General features: G+C 41.9%; 1 protein-coding gene across 5 annotated transcripts in view; it reads left to right on the forward strand.

The window, feature by feature from the left end:
• Positions 1-15,915, forward strand: part of PTPRM (protein tyrosine phosphatase receptor type M) — a 616,517-nt gene that overhangs the window by 240,328 nt on the left and 360,274 nt on the right. For all 5 annotated transcript variants that reach the window (XM_084849822.1, XM_084849823.1, XM_084849824.1 and 2 more), the window contains exons 4-5: positions 7,209-7,287; positions 12,494-12,609. In XM_084849822.1, the coding sequence (XP_084705948.1) occupies positions 7,209-7,287; positions 12,494-12,609 (195 nt within the window). The remainder of the gene's footprint in view (positions 1-7,208; positions 7,288-12,493; positions 12,610-15,915) is intronic.

The following is a 15,915-nucleotide window of genomic DNA, read 5'->3' on the forward strand; positions in this document are numbered from 1 at the left end:
CACGATTTGCATAATTAACCGCAGTGCAGTGCGAGTTGCCATGGGGCTGTCTCAGTTGGTCATCGGTCTAACACATGAAGCAGGGCATACCCTTGATTTGGGTTTTGCTTCAAGCTGTGAGGTGACAAAATTAAGGGTGTGTGTGTCCAAGTAACTCCATTGTCATAGTCAGATCATTTCCTGGTGAGATTTTAACTCACGGCGTTACTTCCGTCCTGCAGGGGTGGGGGACCTGTTTGGATGGTCCATCCCAGGAGACTACTGGAATCCAATGGATTTCTGAAAGGTCTTGGGAATTTTCCAGTGGAGAGAGCTGGTGATCCAGCCGAGTCCCTAGTCTCACTGTGGAACAGTGAGATGCGGAGGGCCCTTGTCTTGATTGCACCTGAGTGCCCTCTCTGGCACTGTAGAGCCTGCTGTGCTCCTTGGTACACTGGGGAGCTGCAGTCAATGAAACAGGCTAGATGTTGGCTAGAGCGCAAATGGTGTAAGACTCGAAGTGAAGATGACCGAACACTCCCTAGAGCACATAATCATGCCTATTGCATGGCGGTGCAGGCAGCAAAGGCTTATTTTGCTTCCTCTATTGTGTCCTCATGTAGCCGTCCAGTGGAGCACTTTCGGGTGGTTTGGGGGCTGTTACCACTCTCCCCAGTGAATGAGGCTCTGGTCCCTTCAAGGACCCACTGTGACCTTTTTGCATCACATTTTGAGGACAAAATTGCTTATTTCCACAGTGAACTTGATGCTTTAGTGTAGGTCTAGTCAAGGTGTCTGACTCCATCATCTTCCCAAGTTTGTGGGATCAGTTTCAGTTGCTGCAGCCTGATAATGTGGACAAGGTGCTTGCAGCAATGCAACTGACCACGTGTCCTCACGATCCTTGCCCTGCCTGGCTAATAAAAGGTAGCCGAGGGGGTATGACCAGGTGGTCCAGGGAATGGTAAATGCTTCCCCGAGGAAAGGAGTGGTTGCTGCTTTCCTTAAGGAGGCAGTAGTGCGAAATACTCCTTTCTTAGGGGGTCGTGGCGGAGAAACTGCAGGCACTCTTGGGGGATAGTGATTATCTAGACACCCATTCCAGTCTGGGCTTTGACCTGGTTATGAGACCCAATCAGCCTTCGCTGCCCTGATGGATGACCTTTATTGACAGAGGGACAGGGGAGTTTGTTGTTTATTCGTTCAGTCGCTTCTGACTCTTCGTGACTTCATGGACCAGCCCACGCCAGAGCTTCCTGTCAGCCGTCGCCACCCCCAGCTCCCCCGAGGTCGAGTCCGTCACCTCCAGAATATCATCCATCCCCCTTGCCCTTGGTCCGCCCCTCTTCCTTTTGCCCTCCACTTTCCCTAGCATCAGCATCTTCTCCAGGGTATCCTGTCTTCTCATTATGTGGCCAAAGTACTTCAGTTTTGCCTTTAAGATCCTTCCCTCAAGTGAGCAGTCTGGCTTTATTTCCTGGAGTATGGACTGGTTTGATCTTCTTGCAGTCCAAGGCACTCTCAGAATTTTCTCCAGCACTGCAGTTCAAAAGCATCTATCATCCTTTGCTCAGCCTTCCTCATGGTCCAGCTCTCGCAGCCATAGGTTACTACGGGGAATACCATTGCTTTAACTATGCAGACCTCTGTTGTCAGTGTGATGTCTCTGCTCTTCACTATTTTATCAAGATTTGTCATTGCTGTCCTCCCAAGAAGTAAACATCTTCTGATTTCCTGGCTGCAGTCCATGTATAAAGTCATCTCTTAGGTTGTTGGAAGAGAGTGTTTGTTATGCACAGTGAGTTGTCTTGGCAAAATTTTATCAGCCTATGTCCTGCTTCATTTTGTTCTCCCAGACCATGCTTGCCTGTAATTCCAGGTGTCGTTTGACTACCCACCTTAGCATTCCAGTCTCCTGTAATGAAAATAACAGGGAGTGCAACCCTGTTAATTCTGCTCGATCTCTCATTGGCTTTTGATACCATCGACCATGATATTCTCCAGGATCAACTCTGTGGGATAGGCATGGGAGGCACTGTGTTACCTGAGGGGCCGATTTCAGAAAGTAACATTGGGTGACCATTCCTCAGCCTCTTGGCAATTGAGCTATGGGGTTCCACAGTGTATCATCTTTTCCCCAGTGTTCAACATCTCTATGAAGCTGCTGGGAGAGATCATTAGAGGATTTGGAGCCAAGTGCCATCAGTATGCTGATGACATGCCACTCTGTCTCCCTGTAATAGCTGAATCAGTTAAGCCTGTGCAAGCCATGGATCAGTGCCTAGACTCAGTAATGGGCTGGATGAGGACCAATAAACTGAAGCTGAATTGTGACAGAAGCCCTGTGGTTGAGTGGTTCCTGAGTCTGGGAGATAGGCTCATTGCCTGTTCTGGATGGAGTTGCATTCCCTTTGAAAGATCAGATTCGTAGCCTGGGGGTACTCCTAGATCCATCACTGTCCCTGGAGGCTCACGTAGCCATGGCGGCTTGGAGTGTCTTTTACTACCTTCGGCTGGTTTGCCAGCTACCGTCTTTCCTGGACAGGGATAGCTTGGCCACAGTGGTACAGGTGCTACTAATCTCAAGACTGGATTACTGCAATGCACTCTATGTGGGCTGCCCTTAAGGCTGCTCCGGAAGCTGAGGTTAGTGCAGAATGCAGCAGCTTGGCTGCTGTCATGAGCTGCCCCTTTTCAACATGGAATGTATTTGCTGAAGGAACTGCACTGGCTGCCTATTTGCTACCATGCCAGGTTTTGGTACTAGTGTATAAAGCCCTAAACAACTTTGGACCAGGATACCTGAGAGAGAACTTTCTCCCTTATCAACCTGCCTGGTCACTGAGGTCATCAAAGGGTATGCTTCTGGTGGTTCTGTATGGACTTGTGGCCTGATTGGAGTCCACCTGGAAAAGAGCCTTCAGTGTGGTGGCCCCCTTTCCATGGAACTCCCTTCCTCTGGAGGTCAGGCAGATCCTAACACTGTGTTGTTTCTGGCACCTCCTAAAAACATCTTTATTTCAAGAAGCCTTCCTTGACTGAATAGCCACAGCTTTTATCATTACTCCCTTTAAAAAAATTAATACAGAGTTTTATTCTTTTATCATCTCTTTATCTTCTTTTGTTCACCACTCCAGAATGCACCTAGATGTGGATGTTATATAAATATCGTAAATAAATAAATAAATAAATAATAACTGAGCGACATTTGAAGCCTTTTGCACTAAAGTTTTGTTGGGTTGATATGAAACTTCACATAGCGATTTCCCCCATACATAGCGTACAAGCTGTAAAGTACCTTCTATTCCTGCATTAAGGCTACTGGCAGCTTACCATCTGACATCGTTGTATTCCAGTCATTCTGCCTCTCCTCCCATTTCTGTACGTATGCTGGTAATCTCACACCATTTTTAACTATTACTGGAAGCTGGAAGGAAATTTTCACTGCCACTCAATTGTATTCTAGAGATTTTCCTTTTTTTTTAGACAGTAGTTCTGAAACAAGTTAGTGGCTTAAATTGTATTGGAAAAAATAAACGCTGCTATTTCACAATCCATATGCTAATCACCTACCATAATCCAACACATTGGGACAGCAACAGCTATTATTTGTCTTCTTCTTTACCAATAGCCCCAAAGTATTGGCCTTGCCCATATTTATATTAGAGGTGTGCACTGACCACAAGATTCAACTCAGATCCCAGTTCAACACTTCAGAAATCAGCCCAATTCTTCTTGGATTGGTTCAGAGGCCATTCACTTTGAATCAGATACCATACCTGAGTTGAGATTTGAAAATCCAAGGCTTTGTGTCTCCCACTGACTATCATGGGACTTTTTAAATAAAATGCTACAACCTTTTTTCTGTTTGTCAGAACTGGATTGAATTTGCTGGTGAAGTAGCTCCTTAAGAGAGGATTATGCCCACCAAATGTCAGAAGAATAGGTGCAGTGGTTTTTGTGTTAAGCATCTTTATACTGAGATTTTTTTGTAAGGGAACTGCTGATAACTTTATTATTTCTTGTCAGAATTGTATGAAATGTTCAGGGATATTTGCCCTTTCTGAGGGGATCAACCCTGCCAAGTTTCAGATGAATAAGTGCAGGGAGTTTTGTGCAAGAGCAGCCATTACATTTTGAGGGTCTCCAGAAGAGGATATGCTTATACCTCTGTGTTCCTTGTGGATTATTCTTCTGAAAATGACAGTCAGCATAGAGATGTAAGAAAGAAAAGTAAGTAAGAAAATGGAAGATTCAGGATAGGTACAGCAGTTTATGTGGAAGGGGATTCCTCAAATTGGGGGGCGGTGACTGATCGGCTTCCCCTTCTCTTTCCCCCATGTTTTTTTCAGTAATATGTATGAAAATAGCATTGCTCATTCAGGTGTCTCCAGAGGCAAGAAGCCTACAGTTTCAGAAGGATAGGTGCAGTGGCTAGGGAGTCATGATGATTGTAAAACAGCAGTGTTAGAAGACACAGTCCTATCCTTGCCTTCCCCAAAGCAAAGTGATTGGAGAACCCCCTGGTAGAACGTGCCCTAGAATTATAAGGTGAACCTATCAAGTCCACTCAACCTTCCTCCTTTGTTATTTAGCAGTTGTAAGGCAATTCAAGTAAGAAATGTATTAGTACTATACTTATTTAGAGAGCAATCCTATGGTCCCTGGGAGAGCATCCCATGGACCACTGGATATTTTGGAATCCCTCCTCCAAGGCCGTAGACACTCCTACAACCTTGAAAGAGGGAATCCAATATCGACCAGAATAACATAGGTTATTCAGAGCACTCCACCATTGGAGTTCTCCTTTGAAAGGACAGGATTACACCTAAATTCCTATTTAGATACTGTTCAAGTGCTTGAAAATTGTTCTCTCCTTCCCTGTTTAAACCTTGATGTTTTTGTTTTCTCATATGGTAACCATGGCAAGTAGTAAAATCCTTGTGTTCTTTCCCAAAGTAGTGACACCTATGTAATGGATTACATCTTCCTAACTCTTTTTTAAACAAAACTTCCTAATACATTTCTTGATCTATTTCAGGTTGTTCTTACTGAGGCTGTTTTGTATGTAATTGTCATTAAGATTCCTTGGCAGATCTTTGGTAGTATCATTAAGTCAGTTCATACATTCCTTCATCTGGAGTCATGCTTTTTGGTCTCTTGAGCAGATATAAATAATCTTGCTTCCCTCCATTACATAGATTTTTCTGTCATCCTTTGGAAGGATGTTTATGTTATAAACACATTTGTGTAACCTCCTGACACACATTTTTGACTATATGGGTGTTTGACCTGTCACAAAATCACTACAGTGAAGTAAAATTATTTTCCTGACAAAAGTGACAGGATTGGCTCTTTGAAACTCCTTTAATAAGAGATAAGTAGATCATATGAAAAGCTGTTCCATTTTTATGTTGTTTTTTGGAGGAAGACTGAGTTTTGAAAAAGTTGTTATTCAGAATGGTTGTTTTGCTTAGTTTATCTCAGATTAAAAAAAAAATAGTTCATTCCACATTTTGGGGATTTTCAAGGTAGAACTGCTCCACACCACAATATTACAAAAATCTGAATTTTTTTTCTGAGTCATTTGTACTGGGGTGAGAGGGAATATGAATTTGGATGAAACTTTGTTAATATAAAACGTGAAAGTCTCCATAATCATAGGGATGGCGGAGAATTCCGCCACGGATCTCAATGAGGCTGAATGCCAGTGCATTCGGCCCCCTGAAATCTGTGGCGGAATGAAGCCCCCCTGTCCCACCACCCCGCGAAAGTCACGCGAAACGGAGCACCTACCTGGTGCTGTTTGCGCGGCTTTGTGAATGGCGGCCGCATCTGCAGCCGCCATTCGCTTCTTCATTATTGCCATGATAGACTACGTAAACACTTACGTAGCCTATCACGGCTAATGCAGGGACATCATTTGCGTCCCTGTGGAGGCCGTGATAGGCTACGTAAATATTTATGTCGCCTATCACGGGGGAAAAAAGGGAATGCAAATGGCAGCCGCCGTAGCCGCCTCCATTTGCGTTCCCTTTTTTTCACCGTGATAGGCTACATAAATATGGCCGCCATAGCCGCCACCATTTGCATTCGCTTTTTTTCACTGTGATAAGCTGCGTAAATATTTACGTAGCCTATCACAGCGAAAAAAAGGGACGCAAATGGCAGTGGCTACAGCGGCCGCCATTTGCGTCCCTGCGCATCCCAGGAGCAGCCAGATGTTTCTGTGGGCGGCCCCGGCTGGCGGCTCTGCCATGTTGCCGTGGAGCGGAGCTGGCCAGCAAGGATTTCGGGGGGAGGGACAGAGCTCCTCCCCCCACTGCGGATGTGATGAAACGAAACAGGTGAGTCATTTCGTACATCCCTACATAATCATAATATAATTATAATTATAATCATAATACATAATGAGAGCCAGTGTGGTGTAGTGGCAAGAGTGTTGAACTAGGAGCTGGGAGATCCAGGGTCTAGTCCCCACTTGGCCATGGAAGCTCACTGGGTGACTTTGGGCCAGTCACAGACTCTCAGCCCAACCCACCTCACAGGGTTGTTGTTGTGAGGATAAAATGGAGAGGAGGAGGATAATGTAAGCCGCCTTGGGTTCCTTGCAAGAGGAAAAAAGGCGGGGTATAAATGCAATCAATCAATCAATCAAAATAAATAATCATGTCAGAATTTCAGAAAAGAGAGCAGACTTAAAAACTAACCAGAGTTTTTCACACATCTTCTATGCCTCACTATGAAAGTATACCCGTTAAGGTTACTGAGATTTTTTTGGTTTATTCAAAGCTAGGGATGACAACATTTTAAATTGGTTAGTTTGGTGTGCTCTTAATTCAACTAACAAGAACAGTCCATTTATCTTATAGCCTATTTATCAAAATAACTGCAACCGATGGTTATGCTTTACTTATATCCTTTTGTTGGCAGATAATATAAGGACAAGCAACTGGAAGAAGGAGAGAAAACATCCAGTAGAGCTGTCTCTATATAGATACACATACCTACAGATATATGAGCATGAATAAGGTAGTTCGTGCTCGTCAGTCTGGATTCACTATCTAGTTTTATGTTGGTTCGTAGGACTGCTTCTTAGCATTTTGCAAATTCTTAGCATTTGAATTAAACAAATAAATAGCTGTAGTATTTTTATAGTAAAGTTTCAAAACCACAAATCTTTACTTCTACCAACTGAGCTGTTAACTCTTGACCTTTTCATATTTCAGGTAGTTTTTGAAGTGATCACTTCAGGTCACCAAGGATACCTGGCTATTGATGATGTGAAGGTTTTAGGACATCCATGCAGTAAGTGACTGAGCATTACATTTTGAAATTATGTTGGGATATGGATGAAGTAAATGTGTCACTACTATTCCTCTGAGCTCCCAAAGTACTGTCCAGTTCTGCAGAACCCTGGAACTCTTACGTTTAAGATACTATGCAAACTAATATTGTGGGGGAAAAAACATTGCTGGGGCTATTAGACTGAGTTAAGCTGTTATATGAAGCTGCCTGAGGTAGACTATTTGACCACCTACCCTATTTGACCCTCTAATTGAAAGCAGCTCTCCAGGGTCCCAGGCAGAGGTCTTGCAGCTGTGTGAGAACTCCTTTTTAAGTGGAGATGCAAGGTTTTGCAAGCCAGATGTCATACGCTTTAGCACTGAGCTACGAGCAAAAGACAGCTAGCACAGCATCCTGTACTGGGCAGATAGGAAAAATGCATTGCAATCCCATTGTAAAAGGGTTGTATCAAATAATAGCTGGCCTGATAGTTCCCCCAGTTAAACAAACAACAGGTTTGTTTTTTTCTTAAACACCAGTATTTCGGGGGGGGGGGGGGGAATAATCTTTTGTTTTAGTACTTTCCTTTTTTTTGTTTAGAACTGTGCAGTATTTGGGTATGAATCTGATTGACATCTTGTGGAAAGACTGTCATTAACCTAAATGTCGCTAACGTAATGTAGTATCAAGAAGTTAGTTACTAGTAAATTCTCATATTGCTTTGTATGTAGACATTACACATGTCCTGGTCTCAATCCAATAGAGGGTTAAGTGCATTAAAGCCCATTTTCTACATTCAGTGGAAGAGCACCTGTCCGTTGTAGATTGTGCTTCTCATATAATATAACGAAAGCTAGAATTGTGGGGTCTCCTTTCCAAAATCAAAGATTTATTCAAAAGGAGCAGGGGGCAATTTCAGGATGCATGTGTGTCCAAAACTATTTTGCTGATTTTAGGGAAGGGTGATATCTTTTTTTCATTTACTTTTTTAAAAACTACCACTCCCTCCTGCCCCTGCAAACCAGATAAATCATTTTGGGCTCCCATCCCAAAATAGCAGTGAGATGCTCCCCTACAATTCACCACCTGTGAATGGTGTGGTGGGATTTGGGGGGTAGTGTTGTACTACAGGCCTAAGAAGCATGACTGGTTGAGCAACCCAAGCAAATTGAGTTTTTTGAGAGAGATGAGTAAGTATCAGAATTTTCTGACGCTTCCATCCTGTGTCCTAGAATTACTGGTAAATGTCAATATGCCAAGCCATAGATAAGGAAACTTAATATGGTGTACTGATGGGCCTGAATTGACAAACAATGGTTTGCAGTTGGCCAGCAAATTAGAACTTGAAAGAATGTTTTAAAGTGGGTTTGCATACAATGATTCACCCTAATTGTGGTTTGGTATGATGTCTGAATTAAATAACTGTAGTTACGGTGGTCATCCATCTCTAGAGGCCAAATGGATGAAAATGAAAAAAACAAGGAGCTATAAACAATGGATTGCCTATATATTTTGAAGCTGAAATCACCACTTGGGTTCAGAGTAAGAGTTATGCGCAGTTCTCCATATGGCAGAGAAATTGGGGTCAACCATTTCACCCAATTTCTCCAGAGTGAAGAAATTCTCCAGTAGATTCTTGGGGTAGGAATCGCCATTATCAGTAGCAGTAGCACAGCTTTTTACTTTTTTTCCCCAAGGGTGTTTTTTTTTTTTTTGCTGCTGCTGCTGTTGCTACTGTCAGCAGCAGCATCTGTATTGACAGCCATTCCACCATTTTGCATCCTCTATAGCAGGGGTTCTCAACCTTTTTAGACCTGTGAGCACATTTGGGAATTTGAGAAACTGTGGGCACCACCACAAAATGTCTAATCGGTGGATTGCTCCTTTGGCGTTTGTCACGCCTATGGTTCTTAGGCTGCGTCTTATTCAGCAAAAACTTTTGTTTCATGTCTATAGGACACTGCAATGTCTCTTTAATAAGGGATTGTCTAATTTGGTTAATTGCTGGCGATGCAATACAGCTAAGGCTTCTTTTAAACATATGTTTTGGCAATGTCCGGTAGTTGCTTCTTTTTGGGAGAAGGTTATTACGGAGATAAATTTTGCACTGGAACAGTCTTTAATATTCACTGATATACACGCTCTTTTAAATTGTTTACTTGCTTCATGGTATTTAACAAATTGTCAGTGTTAGTGGATTCTCTGCACCCTTTTGACAGCTAAAAGACTGATATTACAACATTGGAAGGATAAACACTCGCCTCCTATAATGCAATGGATTGAGGACCTTAAAACACTTTCAATATTTGAAAGGGTGGCATATAGACGCCACCTTCAAATAGATACTTATTTCAATGTTTGGTCCACTTTTGTTGAAGTCTATGTATAGTTGCTAGAATGTTGTATGCATTTTGTATGTATTCATTGCTATGGATATATACAAATCCATATACGTATATTTTTTTAAAGGGGAAAAAGTAAATTTTTGTGGGTACCCATGGGCACCACTTTGGGACCCCTGCTGTACAGTGCCCCAGGCCTAGTGTAATTCCAGGGCATTATGGTGGAGTGGGGAACAGCCACTGCCACAAAATACATGTTGGAGACTATTAGGAGAAAATTCTGCAGTAGCCTTCTTTTTCTAGAGGAGTGAAAGAAAGAAAAATGTCTTCTGAGGAATTTCAGTTCAGCTCTAGTTCAAACTACAGTTGGCTCACACTGTAGCCCTATTCAGTAAAGACTAAACCATGAAGGCTAAACATGTGAGGAAAGGGAGCTCTCTAGCCCCACCCCTCCTCACACATTTCTCTCACCCTGTACTTGTGGAGGGCAAAGGTCTGAAGAGGAATGCTTCATGTATCCATGGAGGCATAATCCACACAATTAAGAACCCTGGAAAATCAGGATCCTGGATCATGAGGAGAGTCCCCACAGTTACAGGAGGTGGTCCTCCATGGGTACAAGGCGACAGAAACGTTCAAGGAGGGGTGGGGCTAGAGCAGCCTTTTTCCTCATGTGTTTAAACTTCACAGATTGAGAAGACTAAATAGGACTCATGATTTTGCATAGTGTCAGAACTAAGCCACTGAAGGCCAAACAACATGTTATGTTTAGTGCATAATGTCTAGCTATGTCTTTGACTTTTGCTAATTTAATTAATGGTGCTGGGAGGGAGGGCGGTTTGCTACCTTAAATGTAGCAAACGGCAAGGGGAGGCTTTCCTCTTCCCTTCCCAGTCCTGATCAGACTGGAAATTGTCCCTCCCATACAGGTAGGGTCTTCAGAAAAAAAACCTTCTTACTAGCACCAAGGCAAAGTTTTTTCTAAAGCCCCTAGCTGCATGGTGTTGGAGCAGAAAATTGTGGCTTTGAAAGAGTGGTTTTATGTTCTGAAACTTAGACCCCCACCGGTGTCTTGTATTTAGATTCTTGGGCAGGTTACTTTTCTTTTAGCTTCGCCAGCATGCCTTCTTGGAAATGGGTGTTTTGAGACTGGCCATGCCCAACATGGCATCCATTTTGTGAATGGGCAGCCATTTTGTGAGAGCATCCACAACACACTCTCAAATTCCAGATGTGCCCACCAGCCACACAGTACACATAATTTTTAGTTTGCCCCTGACTGCACAGTACTATGCATGTCTAGTAAAAAATATGTCCCGCAGTGCAAAATAAGGCTTTAAGAGTGCTTCCAGATGAGGCTTTTATACAGATATCACCCTGCCTCATTCACAGAGTTTTGTGGGTGAGTGGGTGGCAGGTTATCACTTAGAAACTTCTGGTGTTTTTCCACCGCTTGCTGCATATTTTGTCTTGCCACAGTTAAGGAGGAAAAGACAGAATAGCTGCACAATGTCTTCTGACTGGCAGCAGTGGGAGCCCTCTGTCTGGAAGCACCCTTAGTAACTTTGAAATTACACTCTACATTTCTGTTGTTTACTGAAACAGGCATATGATGTTCTGATTTTTTTTTTAAAGTTTCAGAATTGTTAATTTAATGATTAAGGGAGCAATCTAGACAGCGGCTAGATGGCCATAGGATATGCTGTTTTCCGGGAACCGACCTTGGAGCCTGCGCTTGGAAGTCGGTTCCCAGAAAACTGACCTTCCCCCACTTCCGCACTGCCTCGGAGGCTGTGCGGAGAAGCCCCGTCCTCCACGCTCGGAAGAGGAGCATGGAGTGGCTGAAAAGGGGCGTGGCTGAGGGCATTCTGGGACGGGAAGAGTGGAACTGTGGGTACAACACATCTTCTGTGTCATACGGAACCTTCCTCTCCTGCTCGACCCCCACCCACGTGGCTAGACAGCCGAAATTGGTGGTCTAGCAGAAAAAGCAGGGCAGGAGAGGTGTGGAGGGAACGATGCTTCTCCTGCCTTGCTTTGGATAGGGAGTCGCCTCCGAGTTCGGAGGCGGCCACCTATCTAGATAGGATTGCACCCTATGTGTGCAATCCTATGCACATTTAGACAAAAAAGACCTACAATTCTCAGCATGCCCCAGCTATCATGGCTGGCTGGAGGGATGCTGGGAATTGTAGGACTTTTTTCTGTCTAAACATGCATAGGATTGTGCCCTAAATCTGTTTGGGATCACACTGATGTTTTAAGTATTCTTTTTAGACAAGTGAAAATGAATGGCAAGATGCAATAGCTGTTGAATCTGTTTTAACATGTCTTGATCTTTTCCATTTGTAAGACAATGTATTTCTTGTAGTTTAAAGTATTATGATACATCTGTAGTATTATCTTGCAATTGTTCTAAAACACATTTATTACACGTAAAGTACCAGGTTTAAAAATAGTTGTCTTGACAACTTTCTACAATTCTTGTCTATTAACTAGTATAAATATCTACTTTGGTTTTGATCAAAACATCACATTGATTTCAGTATAATCTTTATAAACACAGAAGTGTTGTATAAGAGGGTTACTGAGCTATGGTAATTTGCTCAGTATGAACAATAAGCTCACACCTTTCTCTTTTGTTATGTCCTTGATACTTGTGAAAAAGGAACAATAGTAATGTAAAACAGCCTTAGAATATCAGGCACAATTAGAGTCAAATATTTTAAAACACATTTCACACAGGGGGTTTTGGGCCTCCAACATAATGTTGTTATAGGAAATATTTAAAACAGCAGTTATTTTTAAAAATAAATCAGTCAGTTAGAAAGTGATGGTACTAATAAGATGCTTTTCTCTCCTTGCTTCCACTTTATTCTCAACAGCCAGTACACCCCATTTCCTGCGTGTCCAGAGTGTAGAAGTCAATGCTGGCCAGTTTGCTACTTTCCAGTGCACTGCCAATGGCAGAACTGTTCAAGGCAATAGGCTTTGGCTGCAGGTAATTTTTTCCCCATTTCTTTTCTATAATGCAATGGTACTTTTGAAAACACAGTATGGTTACACTGAAACCAAGATCCATGGGCACATGGGAAAGCAGGGCCAGCCCTCCCATAAGGCGGAGTGATTTCCCTGCCTCAGGCGGCAGATCCAGAACCAAAAGTGGGTGGAGTCTGCAGCATGGTACAGCTCTCTCTATGTCTCTGTCCCTTCTATCCTATCACTCTCTTTCTTACTGTGTGACTCCATCTCTCTCTGTCTCTCCATGTCACCCCATCTCACTCTTTCTGTCTCTGTCTCTGTCTCTCTCTCTGCAACCCCACATGAAGGGATGGGAGAGCCAGCGATTTTCAAGCTCACTTAGGGCCTCTCTACACCAGCATACGGGGCTTTCTGCTTCTATTTTAAATGCAGGATCACAACAACACCCTTTTTCATGTGCTTCCTTTCTCCCCTCCCCCTCCCCCTCCTTCTCCCTATATCTGAGTCTTCTATTAACTTTCATTCATCTTGTTCCTCTTTTTGCTGCTTTTCCTCTTTTCACGGAGGGAACTCAAGTGGAACACAACAGGGTAATTTGATAGCTCATTATCTGCAATCTATTTAAAAACGGAAAAAAGGGCATTTAGTGCAGGAGACACCCTGGAGGGTCACAGCGTCGTGTAAAATGCCCGCAAACGTCTGTGAGGGAGCAATCTCAATCACAGGATAAAAGCTCCGTGTGAAGAAAGCCTATAATTCTCCGAAAAACACTTTGAAGATTGTTTCAGGTTGCTCGTCTCGTCGTTTTTGACCTGTTTTTCAGCTCGTTTAAATGGAAAAAGTGCACATTTCATATGGGGAAAGTGTGCATTTTGTGTGTATTTTTCAGAAGTGCACACTTTACCTCCATTGATTAAAGCATGAAAATGCATATAATTTTTTTTAAAATGTGTATTTCAAAGCATGCATTTTTTTTAAAATATGCATTTTGAACATGCTTACAAATGTGGGAATTTGCGATCATTTCTCAAAAACAGTCCTTCTGGTTGAGTTCAGGTTTGCAAACAGGACATGTTCACATGATTTGTTAACAGAAACACATTTCTCATACATCCTTATCCATGTGCAATTAGGCTGCATGAAATTTGGCTGAAGGCCAGAGGTTTTGCACCTCAGCTATAGAGGTAGTCTTAAACTTCAAATGTGGAAGTCATTCATCCAGTGGAACTACAGGAGTACATCTCTGTCATCATGGATATTTATAATCTGGGTTTGACTCCATTCAGAAACGAAAAGTGCTTGAAATAATAAAAGAAATTTCCAAATCCATGTGCTACGATTGCCTACAATGCAATAAGCCAGGTGCCTGGATTATTGCATTGTAGGCAGTCAGAGCACTTAAATCACCCAGTCATTGCTTTGCAAGAAAGAAAGAAGAAGAATTTCTATATGGTAAGTCACCCTTTTCAAATGAACAATGAATCATGAGATTTGATTATAGCATATCAGGTAATGTGAAGACAAATTGTTACTAACTGAACCAATTTCACTTTAGGTTAAAGTCAAATGAAGGAAATTATGACTATTACACATTCTAATGCAAAATCTGTGTGTGTGTGTGTCCCCTTATTGTCACTAGCATTTAATTTAAAAGGTCATGGCCTAGATTGTATGCATTATGAATCAAATGTTCTCATTACTTTAAGCTTCAGTGTAAGCATAACACACAAATAAATTCAATGATACTGATCCCGTCTGCTTAGATGTTGTTTGTTGCATCTGTTATGCAGGTTACTGCCATTTGGGGATTAGTCCTGAATTGGAAAACTAAATAAATATGATTCTCATTATTTGAAAACTTAGAATTGCCGTGTTCTCTAATACAGTTCTTAAAAATAGGTACACATAGTCACATAGGTAAAATCACCATTATTCTTAGAACATAACTTATCACCACTGTGGTCAGCTAACCAAGTAACATTTTCTGTCATTGATCATTATTGGTTGCTTCATGGATAGTTATATCATAGAGTATTGTATGATAATTCCGTTGTACTACCCTAAATGAGGTACATCCATAACTTTTTGTCCTTTCATATTTGATTTTTCAGTAGCATAGTGACTGTCCACTCCCAGTGCTTTAATATATCCCAGAGTTTATTAGGAGAGTGCCCTGAGTCATGTGACATGCTAATAAAGAAAATGGCCTCAGAACATGTGTAGAATTCTTGCTGCTGAATTACCACAGTCTTGTCAACCCTAAAATTGGAAATAGGAATGGACATATCTCTGTCAGCCTTGGTGTTGCTGAGATCAGCTTTTTTTTCTTTTCTTTTTTTTAGGTCAAGCTTGTTCTGTCCCATTTCTGCACGAGATTTCTTAAAAAAATCTATCCATATGGAAATTTGTACTTTTTTATGTGCATTTTTCATAATGTACACATTCATGTATGCATTTTTGTGCACAGTTTTTAATGTACACATTTTTCTAAGTATGTTACAATGCTGTCCTCTGCACACTTTCCTCAGTATATACGTTTTGTCTGCAATTTTCTCTAATATGCACATTTTTGTGCATTTCCCTCAAGACAAGCTGTATCAGAAAGCTCACAAAAATACAAATTTCGGGACGCAGCTCTGGCTTAGCTTGCTGAAAGTATCAGGAGGTATGAATTGGGTACACTGAGAGGGTTTTACCCTTAAAAGCAACCTAAAAATAATTTTAAATAAATAAATATTTTGAAGCAAGTAAACTTGAGCAGATTTCTTATCCTTCCCTAATTAAGAAGCATAACTTTTTGGCAAGTTGCAACTCTGCCCTCCCCCCCTTTTTTCCTTACAGAATGAAGGCACCAGTACTTTCTCCTTTCCATACCTGACACAGGTAGCATAGTTTAGTTTCTCGCAGACCAGTCTATTTTCTTTTATCAGTCGGTGAGTCTAAGCAAGCATTAATTTTATTTCAGAAAAAGAAGTTCAGGACATCTCTCTGTGCTCCCTTCTTAGTCAAATAAATCTGTGTAAAATGAGAGCTTTTTGTTCATTAGATCAGATAATGAAGGGAACAATTTATTGATAGTATATGAATTTTTACTACACGGATTTACATAGTAAAGAGCACAGTGCTCCAACAATGCGGGGCACTGATTTTTTTTTTACAGCACCATTTAAAATTAGTACCACATTTTATACCTCTGCTAACAAGAATTATTGAACCATCTTTCCATGGCTTGTCTGTCGGAGCTTTTCTTTCTTGCTGCATCTTGAAACTTTGGCCTCTTTTCTGTTCATTTCTTACTGGAATCCACAACCTGGTTTAACTCACT

The sequence above is a fragment of the Heloderma suspectum genome, chromosome 4 (genome assembly GCF_057233095.1).
Source record: "Heloderma suspectum isolate Gila_16-S chromosome 4, 16-S_ref, whole genome shotgun sequence".
In the NCBI taxonomy this organism is placed as follows: Eukaryota; Metazoa; Chordata; class Lepidosauria; order Squamata; family Helodermatidae; genus Heloderma; species Heloderma suspectum.